The following is a 16,698-nucleotide window of genomic DNA, read 5'->3' on the forward strand; positions in this document are numbered from 1 at the left end:
CCTTTAATGATGACCTGTACATAGTTTGGCGAATTGAGTAGGAAACTAAGTATATAACGTCCTCTCCTGTTAAAAGTCAAATATTATTCAAAGTCAAATTTCGCAACTTTTTAGCCACATCTTTTAATATTCTGTCTGGGAATATAGCTGACAACCAACACAGCCAACGCTAACTAGAGGTGTCACTTGGATGAATAAAATAATGGCGCTTTTTTTTTTTTTTTTTTTTTTTTAATGAAATAGGAGCATGTATGCGTTTTGTAGGGGAAAATTAGCTATTTATGATTTCACTAATTCTTAATTAGATCTGTTTTTGACTACAATCTTCTAACTTCAGTTACTGCCACCATAGAAGATCTCTAAGAAGCCGTCACCTTTTACGACACATCTGAATGAATGGGACATGTAGCTAGCTATTCAGCCATGTAACATGTTGCTTCATAACTAAGAAGCTTTACCGTTCAGAAGTTTTGGAAAGCTAGGTGACTATTAATACAGCCCCCACAATAGTGGTCACTTGGCTTTGCAACAATGGAAGGACATTTATTTTCTGGTGACTTCTTAATGAAAATGTTGTATATGTCTGTTGCAGCAGACCCTCCCCCTATGTATGGTTCCAAAGGTCCAAGTTTGGGATTAATGTGCGATTTGGTAAAATCCTGCTAGTGTCTAGATCTAGGAAGCCAGAGATACCCTAAAAATGGCTCACTCAGCTAAAAACGGAGCAAGATATTCACAGCATTAAAATGCACATACACCACGAATAGCTGAAGGAACATTCATTTTTATCTTAGACCCCTATTTTTAATAGATACCTGCGACGCGGTGCCAATGCTGCTCACATCAGAGGCTAAAATTAACAGTCAATATTTTTTTACCATGAAGAGAAATCAGTCCTGTTAGTCTATATCGGGTGTAGAAGAGTATTCCACCAAGTGGATTTAATTCCCCAGCTACATGTGGCTACGGTTATAGAAAACTCAACCGCATGTACTGGACCATGAATTTTTGATGCAAAGTCTGTACTAATTTGTAGCACATCTGAACTTAATGGAAAATGTGCCATCATCAGATCTGCAAGATGAACAAATCTCAAATGATCAAGTGGATTAAATCCCCAGATACTCCCCAGCAGTCTCAACTTACTTTCTACCGCAAACTTGTGCTGTACATCAATCACGTGACCGCTGTAGACAATCACTGGATTGGCTGCAGTGGACTCGCATGCATACAAATGGAAGTAGTAAGCAGTGACCAGTGGGGACCAAGTGAAGTTTCAATTACTTTATTTAATCTCGTTCCATTTGCTTGCTAAAATGTTTGCAAATCCTAGACAAACCCTTTAAATTTGTGGCCGATTAAAATTTTAAAATTTCCAGAGTTGTAAAGATTCTCTATCTTAGCAGTGACGATCTTTTGTGGCTACAACCATGAATGAAAGAACTTATAGTGGACTGACACTTGTGAGAAAGTCAACCATGATGTGTTATTGTGGTCTTGTTATCTTCTCATGTAGTGTCTCTGCCTCATAACCTGGCCACAATAAGGAAATCAAGACTGGGTTTCCGATAAGTGTCAGACCATAGAAAGCTCTTCCACTCGTGGTCATGTCCATTGGTAATCGATCAAGACAAAAGATGCCGCCACTAAGATGGTTAGAGAAAAGCTTTAAAACTCTGCACCAATTTTTAATTAATTGCAAAAATGTTGAACTATTAATGGTCTACAGATTTAAATATGGTTAGGTTAATGAAAAACCCTTTTAACCTAGAATCTTCTAAACCTGACGTGACAGAGGGAAAATACTCATTTGGAATACTGGATGTTATGGTACCTGATAATAACCACCAATGTTACATCATAGACAGTAAAGTATCAGAAGACCTACTGACCTCGGAGGTGATCCCCAGACTCCACCTCTAACAACCAGACCACTTATAACTCCACCCTCATGTGTCTGCCAACAGCTCAATGTATGCCCATTATACAGAACCTCTATATCTATACTGTATACGTCAAAGGATAAAACGTCATATTGTTCAAGTTTTCCATTTGTTTTTTTGAATGCCATAATAATATATACATCCACTATTTGTTGGTTACACTTTAGCTATTAGACAGCAGTCAACGCATTTCAGTCTAAACCCAACCAAACCCAACACCATTATCTCGCATATCTTACAAAGTAAATAGCTTCCAAACCTGAGCTTGCTGGAAAGACTTGATCCTCTTTTTAAAACGGGATGGGAGTACAAAATCACAGCCCCTAGCCAGAAAGGCCAGTTCCCCCCTCAAATCGGGGTCCCTTCTCAATGACGTGTCCTTTATCATCATCTTGGAGAACCAGCTCTCAAGACGGCTGGTGAAGTAAAAAATTTGAGTGTGTTAAAAAGAGCAATGGACAAGAGTCTGGGGATCTTAGTAGCTGTGATTCCTTTAGACTCCTTGCACCAAGGAGAGTCCCCGAGTCTTGCAATCTAAGGCCAACGCTCTGCTCCCAGACTCCAGCATTGTACGGCGACACGGAGCCCCGGGTTTGTCTTGTCCTGACAAAACCAAATTCTTAGCAAGAACAAAACTGTCTTTTTCTGAAGTCTCCTAACACTCAGCAGCTGAGAAACATGACCTCGGAATAGTACTGCTGTGTGACAGACAGCCAGTGCTGGCCCGGGATGGTGGGGGCAGTGGGGGAGTGGGAGCCCAGAGGAAGGATTCTGGGAAAGGAAGCACCCAGCGGCTGCCGGCTGTTGCTAAACTTAGACGCTCCAAAGCAACATACTTAATATAAAGAGTCTTCCCTGCTTGTGTTTACTTAATAAGCCTCAATGGTCTGAAAGGTCAGTTATACACGGGAACAAAGTACCAAGGACAAAGACAGATGACAGGTCAAAGGAGCATATAGGACGTGATCTGGTGCCTAAGACATACTCCATATTGCTAAAGGACCCAACCCAACAACGGATGACATTCAATAGGGCTTCTATAGGAATAAAACAAGGGCGATCTCTAGTACTCAAATATACATTGGGTTCAAATTTGGTCCTCCAACAATGATCTGAGGGCACACAAAGGAAGCAATGTTTGTTTACATGAGGATAGCCTGTCCAGAAAGATCAAAGGGGCCATAGACATAACACTCAGCCGGATGGTATATACTTTCTATGGTGAGAGTGTAATGAGTGATGTGTACGACTGTTCATGTAGATGAGAGATTGCAAGTAGATCTGGCAAGGTGCCAAAAAGAGTCCGTCTATGGTCAGCTATACAGACTTCTGTATATATGGTCCACACAATGCCTCCTTGTAGTGATCGCCAAGATCAGGCTTGGGGTAGTAAGTTTTTTGTTTTGTTTTTTAAATTAAATTATATTTATTATTATTAATTTATTATTATTATTATTATTATTATTAATAATAATAAAGTTTAATTGAGTTTTCACAAAACTTTACACTTGCCAAACTTTTATAAAGGAAAGTAACGGGGCAGTAAGTTGTAACACAAACACTATCAGGACACTGTTTTCTTATTTTGTCCTAATGGTAGAAAGTATAGTATTATCAACCCATCCAAGACAGTTTTCTGCCATGAATGAGTATCAATGAGCTGCATCTTAGGCATGAGGCCTTTTCTTACACCAAAGATGTGACATGTTCTGTGCTTAGTTCATCACTTTCTGTAAATGTGGGTGAAATGGGCTGGGAGACACACTGGCGTGAGTTATACGGCAAATCTACACCAGTTTCTGACCGGCAGAGACTTCCATTCCGAAACATGGACTTTTGTCCAATTTATTAAAGAGGAACTTTCACTACTACTACAAATTCAAGTTCTTAGTATCTTTTAATAGGCGGCACAGGAGGAATCTTCTCTCTAGCCCCACCATTCCTGAACAAATGCAGGTAGTTTTGGTGCCTAATGTGCTTCTTAAGCTCAGTAATGTCAGAAAGGCGGCGTCAGGCAGGGTGTGTGATTCAGAGGCAGCCAAATTCAGAGCTCCTGACTGTACAGAGACTAAATATCATATCTGGCACCAAAACTAACAGCAATGACTGCACGAGAACAGTGGGGGCTAGAAAAAATTCCAACTGCGCCAGAATCAGTGGAGCAACAGCTACTAATTGATGTAAAGAACTGGATTTTTAAAGATCATCTTTAAGAAACCTTGTAGCCTCTTGACAATTCTGGTGCATCTTGCACTAGTTAGGACCTTTATTAAGACTGGTGTTTGATAGTTAATAAGTTCCCACCAATGTGTTATGCCTATTGCAGGTCCTCAAGGACCAATGCATGATACAGGGATTGAAATAACACCACTCACAGACTTATAGGGTAACCTGTCACATTGAACACTGTGTCTGAGCTGCAGACAACAGGTTATAGAGCAGATTGTTTTCCCACAAAACTCCATACATCAGTGAGTCTAACTTGTCATTTATTCATTTAAATTCCTGTTCTTTGTAGGCTTAGGAGTCCAGGGGGCGGTCCTATTCAGAGAATGGCAGCCTTCCTAGCATGACAGTACTCCCTGGGCTGTCATTCACTAAGTATTCCCACTGGACTCCTAAGAATAAAATAAGCAGAGACCTAAATGAATAAAATACCAATTATAGTAAATCTTTTCCCTCAAAAATGTATATGAATCTACCTAGCGCCTCCTGCTGTCTAACAGATAGGACTGCATGTATAATGAACAGTTCCCTTTAATTACCACTAATTCAAGTCCCGCACTAGGCATTACACATTATCCGTTTTCCTCCGGCGTGTCCCCTTAAGTAGCACCCACCCAGAAGCTATAATGAAGTAACATCATAACATCCTTTATAATATTGACTAAAATCCTGAAACTAGCTACACGATTCCTCTCATTAGCTTTTCCTCTGCCGCCATTTTCCACAAGTGGCGACACTTTAATCAGGAAGCGTTAAGATTCATTGTCTAGATAAAAAGTAGATATAATGGTCCCTACTTAGAATGCAGGCGCTAAAATATTATCCAACAAATGGCCGGTGGCCAGAGCACTCCCTAGTGAGGCCGTACAATCGTCTTCTGTCTTCTTTTCTACTTGTAAATTTCCCTGGAACACAAATGCAGCCCTAGAAAAAACCTGGACACTTGGCCTCGGCTGCGGTCACAATATAGGTTTAGTAAATGGCCCAACAAAGAGCTTCTGTTACAGGGTAACTTGTGTTATATAACGCTGTCGAAGCGTAAGGACAGGAGATAGTTAAAACTCTGCAAAGCACCATACAGGCTTCACGTTATACCCTACACACATGAAAAGCTGTGGTTAACTCTTAACTTTCCAGCCTGGTGTACAGGCATCAGTGATAACGCAGGTCTTGTGGTCAGCAATACAAAATTCTATGCTGAGTGGTTTAAAACTCTAAGCTTCCTAAATATAGGCCGCACCTGTCACTTTGCCAGTCCTGCCCTTGCTAGGGCTTTGAAGAGGTTTCCGTTTTCCATTAATGAAATTCTGTACTCTGGTGTCAGGCATCTAATGGGAGGGCAGCGAGGGTCCCCCAAGTGCTGCAGGGCTAGTCACAAGCATTATTGGAAGGGTTATCCTGAGCATTGTATACTGGCTCTCCCTAAATCATATGTATTAAAAAGGTTCTCCACTCTGGGCTATCCTTTTTTGTAAGACAACCTCCATGACTATAATATGATAGAGTTTCTCATTGCTGGGACCGCCACAGTGATCACCTGTATCTAGATAGGTATCTGGTAGAAATAATTTAATTTCCCTGCAGCACCACCGCAAGAGAAATGAGGCATTACACACTGTATATATAAATCAATGGACTGTTTGAGGGACCCTGTTCTATTGGGATAAAGATAAGTAAAGGGAGGGTCTAGGTATATCATTAAAGTATATGATTGACTTTACAATGAATAAGGAAAAAAATTAAACGGCATAAAAAGATTTGAAACTTTTATCTAGTACCGATCCAGAGTTACAGGCTTGGTTGTAAAACAACAAATGTGTTATCAGACAGCTCTTAAAGAGGACTTGTCACTAGGAACTCAAAAGCCCAATGGCATACTTCAAGTGATAGGCATTGTCATCCTGAGCATTTTGGTGTATTGTTTATCTAAATCTGTTCAGCCTTTCCAAAGATATAAGCCCTCTCATTGTTGCTGTAAAGTAGAAAACACTACAAAAGTGGGCGGTAACACTGTATGACATACAGCACATGGAGACCCCACCCACTGAGAAACCACTATGTTACCGCCCATTTGGCTAGTATATTATATCAACCCTAAAAAAAAAAAAAAGTCATATTTCGAATGGCTGAACAGATTTGGATAAAAGAAAAAACAAAACAGAAAAATTTCAGGGTGACTGCGCCTATTACACAATGTATGGTAGTGGGATTTCCTGTTTTAAGCCACTTACTTTAATCTGTTGTCCAAAGATAGGCACATTCTTTAACTCTAAGGGCAACGAGTATATAAAATAACAAATTGTTGTTGTTCTTCAGATTTCCCCTAAAACACAACAAAAGTTAAACAAAAAAAGAAGAGTCCGTTTTGTCTTGAAACAACCCATAATTAGAGCACATCTGTTTATTGAACTTGGCGCGCTGCCCCCTATGTAACTTAGGAAGGGAATGCACAGTCACCACTAGAGAAGCTGAGCGACCACTGCACTTTGTCAAACTCACGGAACACTGTCAGTGTCAAATTAAAGATCTGTAATTCCGAACCAAGGAACAGATCATTTTCCAAGGTCATGTACAAAGACTTGTCCCACCCTCTCGCTACACCAAAATTAAGAAATAAATATAGGGCAATGCTCCTTTTCCTTTAACTGTTTGGAAGAACTTTCTCAGCTCTAAGTAGAAGTCTTTCTGGTGAAAATGTGTCAGCCTGCCGTAGGAAGGAGAATATGTCCCCTTAAATGTGTGACTTGCAGTTGTCCTGCACAATTTGTTACCAGCAGATTTGTTATACTTACGAGACATTTATAACAGTGGGCAGAGTTTAGTCAGCTGCAAGATTCATGGCGGTCATATCAGTATATTTCAGTTTGCTTAGCTGCAACACCATGAATTACCACTGGTGACCACAATGGTCTTCCAGCTTTTTGGGTGCAAAATGTTTTATTCTGTAAAGCAGAACTCCATTACTGAATGACCCTTTTGAACACCCTCCAATAAAAAGCTACACAGTCCAGTCATATTAATGTGACCACTGCTTACTTTTGACATCAAGGTTAAATAACCAATTGCAGAAGGCACATGTCATCAGCCATCTGGGTGCACTCATCATTGTGGAAGGCACGATGGATCAACACAAGTATGCATCTATCCTTGCGGACCATGTTCACCCCTACATGCAAATTGTTTTTCCCCAGGATGATGGCATCTACCAGCAGGACAATGCAACGTGTCATAAAGCTCGCCCTGTACGTGCGTGGTTCGAGAAGCACCAGGATGACTTTACCGTACTCCCTTGGCCAGCAAATTCCCCGGACTTGAACCCAATCGAGAATCTGTGGGATCACCTCGACCAGTTTGTTTGCGCCATGGATGCTCTACCCCGTAACCTAGCGCGGCTGGCCAAAGCACTGGAGTCGGCTTGGACCCAGTGACCATCTTCACAACATCCCCTCTCTTCCTGCATGTCTCACAGCGGTCCGCTCTGCCAAAGGTGGTTATTCTGGATTTTGACAGGTGGTCACATTAATGTGACTGGACTGTGTACATCTGTGTCACGTTGTAAAGATTTTCCTTCATTTTTTGGTACTGTAATAAGTTGTGAAATGTTCTTGTACAGTGCTTGGCTTCGCATCTCAACCTGTGCTCTTTAATGGGATGAGCAGCAGTGCCCACCTGTTTACATAGATATTATGTGTTTGGGGGGGTTTCATAAAAAATAAAAATAAAAAAAAAGAAAGAATGTAAAACAAACAAAAAAAAATTAAAGGAAACATGTCTTCACACATAAGTGCTAGTAAAAAAAAAAAAAGAAAAAAAAAAGTTTTTCCTCCCCTATCATTTTTACGAAGGTGACCCATACATGAAAAATTTGTGTTTTGTTTCTTTTTTTTTGTCCTTTTATTAATTCATTCTTTTTATTTATACATTGTGTCCCCAATTGGCATTTTAGCATTACTTTTTTTTTCCTATGAAAAACCCCCCCAAAAAAACATCTGTGAAACGTAGAAAAGAATTGGCTCAGTCATGTGAATACTCATGAGCGCACCATTATACAGGAATCAGTCCCAGTATGAACAAGAACCGCACCACGTTCCATTATTATGCAAATCAGATTTAAGTGTCAAAGATTAATAATTTTTTTTTCATTACCGTACTGTGAGGAGATTTGCGGCTCATTTACAGCACAGATGGGTTTGTGCAGATAAAGGTATAATGAGGAAGGTTTCTGCCATATAAATTCATCAGATTTAGAGATCAGCTTCTAAATAGCAAACAGGTATTTGAAGCTGCTGGTGCCTCTGGAGTCCAATAAACCTCAAGGTGTAGGGACCTCCAGCAACATGCAGTTGTGCCTAAACCTACTAGTTGGCCACCCCTAAACAGTGCTCAGAAGTAGATATAGTTGCAGTTGGCCCAGACATATATGAAGACTAATTTTGAAACGGTCTTGTTCACTGATGAGGGCTGTGTAACTATGGATGGTCCAGATGGATGGAGTAATGGATGGTTGGTAGATGGCCACGTCTCAACAAGGTTGCAACATCATCAAGGAGGTGGCAAAGTCATGTTTTGGGCCACAATCATGGGGGGGGGGAGAGCTGGTAGGCCCCTTTAAGGTGTGAAAATGACCTCTGTAAAGTATATAGAGCTTCTAACTAACCACTTTCTACCAAGATACAAAAAGAAAAATCATACGTTACATGCCAAAATAATCTTCATGCAGGACAATGCACCATCTCATGCAGCAAAGAAGACCTCTGAGTCATGGCTGCTATGGGCACAAAAGGAGAGAAACTCACGGTGTGGTCACCATCCTCCCCTGATCTCAACCCTATCAAGAACCTTTGGAGTATCCTTAAGCAAAAGATCTATGAAGGTGGGAGACAGTTCATATCAAAACAGCAGCTCTGAAAGCTTCTGACATCCTGGAAAGAAATTTAAGCAAAAACTATCCAAAAACTCAATGGACGTAACAATGGTGAAGGTGATATCAAAGAAGGGCTCCTCTGTTATCACGTAAACTTGGCCTGTTCAGATGTTTTTGATTGAAAGTTTTGGATGACAGGACATGTGACCTCTTAATGCTGCAAAATATAAAATGACCATTTTCAGTTCTTTACAACCTATAAAATGTTTAGAAACTCTGTAGGGCGGAATAAATTTGGAACAGGAGGTTCGGATTTTTGGTGAAAAATCATCAATTAGAGGTTTGTCCAATAAAATGTGGGTTGTAGTGTAACGGTTGAAGATTTGTACTTGCCATAAATCGTGTTTGCATCTCACCATTTAGGAAAATCAAAGAAAAATACAATTTTCCTAATAGCTTGTAACACCTTGTACATGAGCTGATGTTTAGCGCCACATCATCTTATAAGAGGTCCAACTTGTGAAAAGTAAAAACAACAAAAAAAAAAACTGCAAGGGTGATATCTGTAAAAACTGGAGGCGGGAGGGGGAGATTATATTAGGAGTAAATCAAGAAGTGACATTGTGGGTTTTCATCTCCTGGGGAATGGGACAGCTTGAAACTGTGCCATGAGTTGACAGGTGTGGAGATTACACCGGGGGGCGAATACCAGCTGTATCTGTATTTATAGACTATGAGAAAGCAGATTTATCCTTCATAAATATAACATCACTGTAATGGCTTCTAATCCCCTTTTTTGGGGAAGGGGGGAGGTCTTCATAGTGACTACAGCTCGCTGGATACCATGTCACGCCATACTTCTGCCATATAGATTACTGAAGGATGTCTGCACAGTCAGGTTAAATATTAGTATTAAAAGTGTCCAAAAATGTTGTGTTCTGCAGACACAAATGACAACTGGTTGCCTTGGTAATGCTGGCTTGCAGCACTAAAGTCCTGGGTTCGAATCTGACCAAGGGCAACATCAGAAAGGGGTTTGTTCTACCCGTGTTTATTCCAAAGACATACAGACAGGGAGATATGGGAGATGACTGACCAAGTCTGTAAAGTGCTGCGGAATATGTTGTACAAGTAAGAGAAATAAATAATAATCCCTGTAATCTTGTATGTGTCCAGTAAGGATAGGAGTCTTATCATGCACAGAACATTTACCTTAGGCTTGGTTTTTCACAGTAGCTTCACCCACATGTGGCTGCCAAGGTTTGCTCGACTCTACCTGTAAACATGCATGTGCACAGAGTTTTATCTGCACGTGGCTGCCAGTGTGTTAGCAAACAGATCCCCTGATCACTCCTCCTTGTATGCCCTGATCCAGTGATCTGCACTATATCTGAACTTCCCTTTCACGTCTATGCTCATACTGCTTCTATAATACCTGATTCGTGCTAGCAGTCAGACCCCTGCTGACCTGATACTGATGGCATATCTTAAAGGGCATCTGTCAGGGCATTTTAGGACACTAAACCATCTAAAGATCCTTATGGACATGTAGTTTAATGTCCCAAATCACCCTGTTATAATAAAGCCCACAATAAATATATATATATATATATATATATATATATATATATATATATATATATATAAGCTTATATTCCCCCTACCAGTGTACTCCCCACTCTGGTGTAGTTCATCACTGAAGCCAAGAGGAGTTTACCCCAGCTTCAGTGTGCATGTCCCATACCTCCAGCAATTGCGCAGTGAAGATGGGGTGTACGTCCTCAGCAGGCCACAGAGCCTCAGTGGGCCTCTTATGGAGCAACCCATGCGCACTGCAGCAAAAAAACTGCCAAAATTGTTTTTTTTTTGTTTTTTTTTGCTGAGGTGGACCTACTTCAGTGGCCTGTAATACAGTCCATTCCATACAAGTATATAAAACCTGTCCAGACATCAGAAAGTAGAGGAATTTTAGGCAAACATCTGCCCAGACTCCTCTTTATTTTCTGCCCCCTCCCTGGCTCACGGTGGTGGATACTGAGCATCAGCAGGTCCTTGCGGCTTTCCACCGCTCTTTAGGCCCAAAAAAATTGGTCTAAACAGTGGGAAGTCTCAAGCTGTGGCCTCAAGAGCCAGCAGGACGGGGTTTTTTTTTCAGCCTCCTGCACTAATTGTTTTCAATGGGAGTCAGAATGAGGGAAGAATCAGCTGTTTGAATGAACCGTTGTACCTGTGTAAGCGCCGTGACCCCTTCTCTGTTTACACAGTGTCATACATCTCATAGTGGCCATGTCATGTAACTACAGCCTCATCCTATACACTTCTATGTGACAAGACTGGAATTACATCACACAGTCACTATAAACAGACAGCGTGTGATATAAACAAGCGCCATAGCCCCCTCATACAACTGATCAGTGGGTCACTTATCTCTTATTGATGACCTATTCTGAGGATAGATCATCAATAAAAACGAGCTGAAAAACTCCTTAAGCCTAAGACCCCACATAGCATCCTGCAGCAAAAAAAAAAAAAACACTGAGAAAAACCACAGCGGTGATGCATCACATTTCTTTCTGCAGCCCTTTGCACAGAAAGTTTGCAGCGCTTTCCTCTGCATACTTACTGCTTCAATTAGATCTAAACCACTGGCATTTCTGTAGGTATGCTGCAATGTCTAAAACTGCGACTGTTTTGGAAATTACAGCGTTTATCTTATTTTACCGCAAAGTGGGGATGGGGCCTTACGTGGCGACATTTTACAATTCCTGCAAAGTGCATGGGATTCTAGCAAAATATGTGCAGTGGACACACTGCAATTTCCAAAACCGTTGGAGTTTTGGAAATTGTAGCATATCAATTATACCTACGAAAACACTGGCGGTTTCCCTATAGGTGTAATGGAAGTAGAAAGTGAAAAGCGCTGTGGGGAAAGAACCACAATGCTTTACTGCCACGATTTTTCCTGCAGCACTATTTTGTTGCAGTGTGCTACATGACGCCTTAGTCTTAATAAAGCCCAAGTGCCACCTTCATTAAATTAATTGCCCCCTCATAGTATGCCCCCGATTTTCCCTGACATAAATACTGCACCCCTAATGACCCCTTATATCAATGACCACCCCCTTATGTTCAAAATGCCTCCTAATATAATAAATTTCCCCGTTGTATAATGCCCCCTAATAACCCTAATGTTGATAATGCCCCCTCCCTTATAGTTAGGGCTCGTTCACACGGCACAGAGGGGGTGGGTTATGGCACGGAATCCACATCATAATCCGTCCCCTCACAATGGTGGTCTATGGAGACAGCTAGCGTTCGTTCTTCTGCTAGCGGTTTTTTACTGCGTCACTTTTTTTTTTTTTTTTTTTAAAAGGTCCATTCACTGTCTGGGAGGGAAAAACTGCCTGGCGTTTTCTGAGGTGTTTTTTTTTCCCAAAAACCACTCCAAAAAATGCCTCAATGTCCAAAAACCGGTTCAGGAATAACAATAATTCCTGAAGCGTTTTTTTCCGGACCAAATTACACCACACAGTATTCACTTGTGAACTAACCCTTACAATTTCCCCCTCCAAACAACCCCTTGTACTATTAAAATATCCACAACTAAGCTTAAAATATATAAATAAATTAATTAAATAAATAAGTTATACTCACCTACCTGCAATCCTGATGATCGGAGCCGCCGCCTGCTTTACATCCAAGAGCAGGACGTCTGTATCAGCACAGGCGGCGCGATGCTATGACATCATCACGTGCCTGTGCTGTGAAGCAGATGTCTGTCTTCTCATTGTCTTGTAAACCGCAGGCCCCCTCATGTAAACAATACTAGGACAGTATTACGTGCTCCACAGGGGTCCCCAAACAATATTACATGTGCCACAGTGGCCCCCAAACAGTATTATGGGCTCACCAGTAGGAAAATGACCGGTGGATGCGAAGAAACTGCGCTACTCTCTTGGGATAAATCACACACGTACTTTATTTCACTTTTCTTACAAAACACGATGCTACTTGTAGCGTTTCGGGGAATTCCCCTTTCTCAAGTGTAACGAAAATACACAATGTACCTTAATAAAAACAAATAACATAATAAATACAGGATATTATTCACGACAAATACAAAAAATAAATAAATAAAATTCTGAGTCTGAATATTCAAATGGTCTGTAGAGACCCCACTAATAGAAGCCCCAATAAATCCAATGTCACTTGGCTATTAACAAATAAACACAGCTATGCAAATATAACTAATAGACATCTGATGTACATAAACTTGATGTCCATAAAAAACTTCTCAAAGATGTAATAACATAACCAAGTCACTTAATAACGCAGTATATAACTGAAAAAAGCAGATTCACCTACCAGACAAAAAGTCAGGAGCAGGAATCAAGAGCAGAAGCTTCCCTGCTATGATCGTTGTGTGGTGTACAGCGTGGAGTGGATCACCCACGTGTGTAACGCGGGCTTTTCAATACTAGCCGTGCTAGAAGAACGGGTCACATGTTCTAACGGTGTTTACAAATTAAACTTAGGTAGTTCAAAATAAAATCATAAAGACTATAAACAGATGATCTCTGTAGATAACAGAGACATCTAATGTCAGTTATTTAAAATAATATGAACTAAAGATAATGCTCGTGTCTAGGGAGAGCGGTGCGACCCGCTCGTGCAAACTGCCTAGTGCGCATGCGTATTGCACGGCGCTAAGCTACGGAGACCTCCGATATTGATATATTTTATATTGATCCTTCATGTACTGAAGCACACCCATGTTAGGTTTTTATATTGATTATTATTATCATTTTTATTGAATAATATGGAGAGTAATTAATATCACCCTTTTTTCATAATCCATGGCTTATTTGGTTGTGATAATAAGTTTTACACTATAACTTGTAAGTTGTCGTTTTGGTGTTTTTTATACGTAAAATGTACCCTTATAATATATAATTTTTAATATTCATACTTTAGTATTCATTTTTGTATATGTCTTAAAATGTTACTTTTTTAATCTTTAATATCCATTATCTAGTTCACAATAACATCTTGTGCTAGCAAAATTATATTTGTGGTTCACAATACTGTAAATTGAAGTTGGTAAGAAGCCTAATCTATGTTATAGAGATTAGGAATGACAAAGATAATTTAATTCATTTATTCATATTCATATATTTATTAATATTCATATGTATGTTCTTGAGCTGTTTTATTCTAATCAATCTCTTAAAAGGTTTTTAATGTACACACATTATTGAAATTCTCATAATGACATGTGTATTGTAAAGTAGTATCAAGTACCGTGGCTTCCTAGTCTCTGCAACCTAATTTTAGTTTGCCCAGTTACCTATTTGAACTCTAGCTGGCTGCCTGCACGTTCATAACATGCAGACAGAGCAGTCATGATGTTCGGCCGGCCGCGAGTGGCTAAATTCGGTGTGCGCATGCGCGGAAATCCCGACATGCGAGCAGCCGCTCGGGGCCGCTCGATCGGAGGTCTCCGTAGCTTAGCGCCGTGCAATACGCATGCGCACTAGGCAGTTTGCACGAGCGGGTCGCACCGCTCTCCCTAGACACGAGCATTATCTTTAGTTCATATTATTTTAAATAACTGACATTAGATGTCTCTGTTATCTACAGAGATCATCTGTTTATAGTCTTTATGATTTTATTTTGAACTACCTAAGTTTAATTTGTAAACACCGTTAGAACATGTGACCCGTTCTTCTAGCACGGCTAGTATTGAAAAGCCCGCGTTACACACGTGGGTGATCCACTCCACGCTGTACACCACACAACGATCATAGCAGGGAAGCTTCTGCTCTTGATTCCTGCTCCTGACTTTTTGTCTGGTAGGTGAATCTGCTTTTTTCAGTTATATACTGCGTTATTAAGTGACTTGGTTATGTTATTACATCTTTGAGAAGTTTTTTATGGACATCAAGTTTATGTACATCAGATGTCTATTAGTTATATTTGCATAGCTGTGTTTATTTGTTAATAGCCAAGTGACATTGGATTTATTGGGGCTTCTATTAGTGGGGTCTCTACAGACCATTTGAATATTCAGACTCAGAATTTTATTTATTTATTTTTTGTATTTGTTGTGAATAATATCCTGTATTTATTATGTTATTTGTTTTTATTAAGGTACATTGTGTATTTTCGTTACACTTGAGAAAGGGGAATTCCCCGAAACGCTACAAGTAGCGTCGTGTTTTGTAAGAAAAGTGAAATAAAGTACGTGTGTGATTTATCCCAAGAGAGTAGCGCAGTTTCTTCGCATCCACCGGTCATTTTCCTGCAGTTATCGTTCCCCACGAGGGTAATTGGATGACATCACTGCTGCTATAAATCTCCCTTTACATTGGATACACGATCAATTTGAGTGTATTTAGTGATTTTTTGTGTTGCTCGGTATTATTTTTGTGTTATGGGCTCACCAGTGACCCTCACACAGTATTATGTTCCCACAGTGCCCATCCCCCAGAGCCTGAACCCCCCATTCCCGTCTTGCTCACACAGTCTGCACCTCAATTTCCCCCTCTAACTCACATAGCCTGCACCCCCATGTCTCCCCTCTAGCTCACATAGCCTGCACCCCCATGTCCCCCCTCTAACTCACATAGCCTGCACCCCCATGTCCCCCCTCTAACTCACATAGCCTGCACCCCCATGTCTCCCCTCTAGCTCACATAGCCTGCAACACCATTTCCCGTCTTGCTCACACAGCCTGCACCCCCATGTTCTCCCCTCCTCACCTACATTACACTGCTCCCAGCAGATTCATCTTCATGTGCAACACCACACTGTTGTGTACGATCCTGAGTAGCTGCGCCCACACAAGACACCATCACAGGTCCTTAAACTGAGGCTGAAGATCTCAGTTTTCATGTTCTAAGTGGCTATTGAAAAATGAAAGGCAGAATCTGATTGGCTGTTACAGACAACAGCTCCACTTTTCTCCCTCTCCCATAGTCCTGCATGGTGCAGTCTAAAAGAACTGGAAGCAGACAAAACTACAATGACAACAAGGTCCTTAGACCCTTAAAGGGTTATCCTTCGTGTAGATCATCAATATCTGACACCTTGATTGCATATCCAGCACAGTGCCATACATTGTCTTGTGGTTATGCTCGGTATTGCAGCCCAACTCCATTCACTTAAAGTGACAATACTGACCTGCGACTGCGAACAGCTGATCTGTGGAGGTCCTGGTTATGCAACTCCAGAAAAATTCTTTAAAAAGCATATATATGTATATTACAATAAATTAACTGCGGATTTCTGAACAAACCCTGGAAGGATCTACTGGAGTTTACTTTCTGAACAGTGTGAACCTAGCCTAAGGGGTTTTCACAGAACTTTATCATCCATAAAAATCAATTCTAGGCTTAGCATTGTGTTCAGTGAAAGCTTATTCCTTTACCTCAAATACAACGCAGATAGTTTATGTCTGAATGCTAGGCCTAGTTTCTCAGCAGTCTCACATACATTATACAGTAGCTCTGCAGGTTTCACTCTTGCCAATGTGCTTTGCCTACAACCATTAGAATACTGAATGCTTATAGCGCCCTCTACTGGTTACAGGTTTATTAGGCAGCATACTGGCTGAAATACTGAAACTATTAATACCGCACCTTCTTTTAGCCATGTCAGCATTTA

General features: G+C 40.7%; 1 protein-coding gene across 5 annotated transcripts in view; it reads right to left on the bottom strand.

The window, feature by feature from the left end:
• Nucleotides 1-16,698, bottom strand: part of PPP2R3A (protein phosphatase 2 regulatory subunit B''alpha) — a 143,359-nt gene that overhangs the window by 26,529 nt on the left and 100,132 nt on the right. Inside the window, exon 1 of one of the 5 annotated variants that reach the window (XM_075269070.1) lies at nucleotides 2,203-2,612. The exons of the other annotated variants lie outside the window; for them this stretch is intronic. Coding sequence (XP_075125171.1) covers nucleotides 2,203-2,334 — 132 coding nt within the window. The 5' untranslated portion in view covers nucleotides 2,335-2,612. Of the gene's footprint in view, nucleotides 1-2,202; nucleotides 2,613-16,698 lie in introns of those variants that run through there. 5 annotated transcript variants of the gene reach the window in all.

This window comes from Leptodactylus fuscus, chromosome 3 (assembly GCF_031893055.1).
Source record: "Leptodactylus fuscus isolate aLepFus1 chromosome 3, aLepFus1.hap2, whole genome shotgun sequence".
NCBI lineage: Eukaryota > Metazoa > Chordata > Amphibia > Anura > Leptodactylidae > Leptodactylus > Leptodactylus fuscus.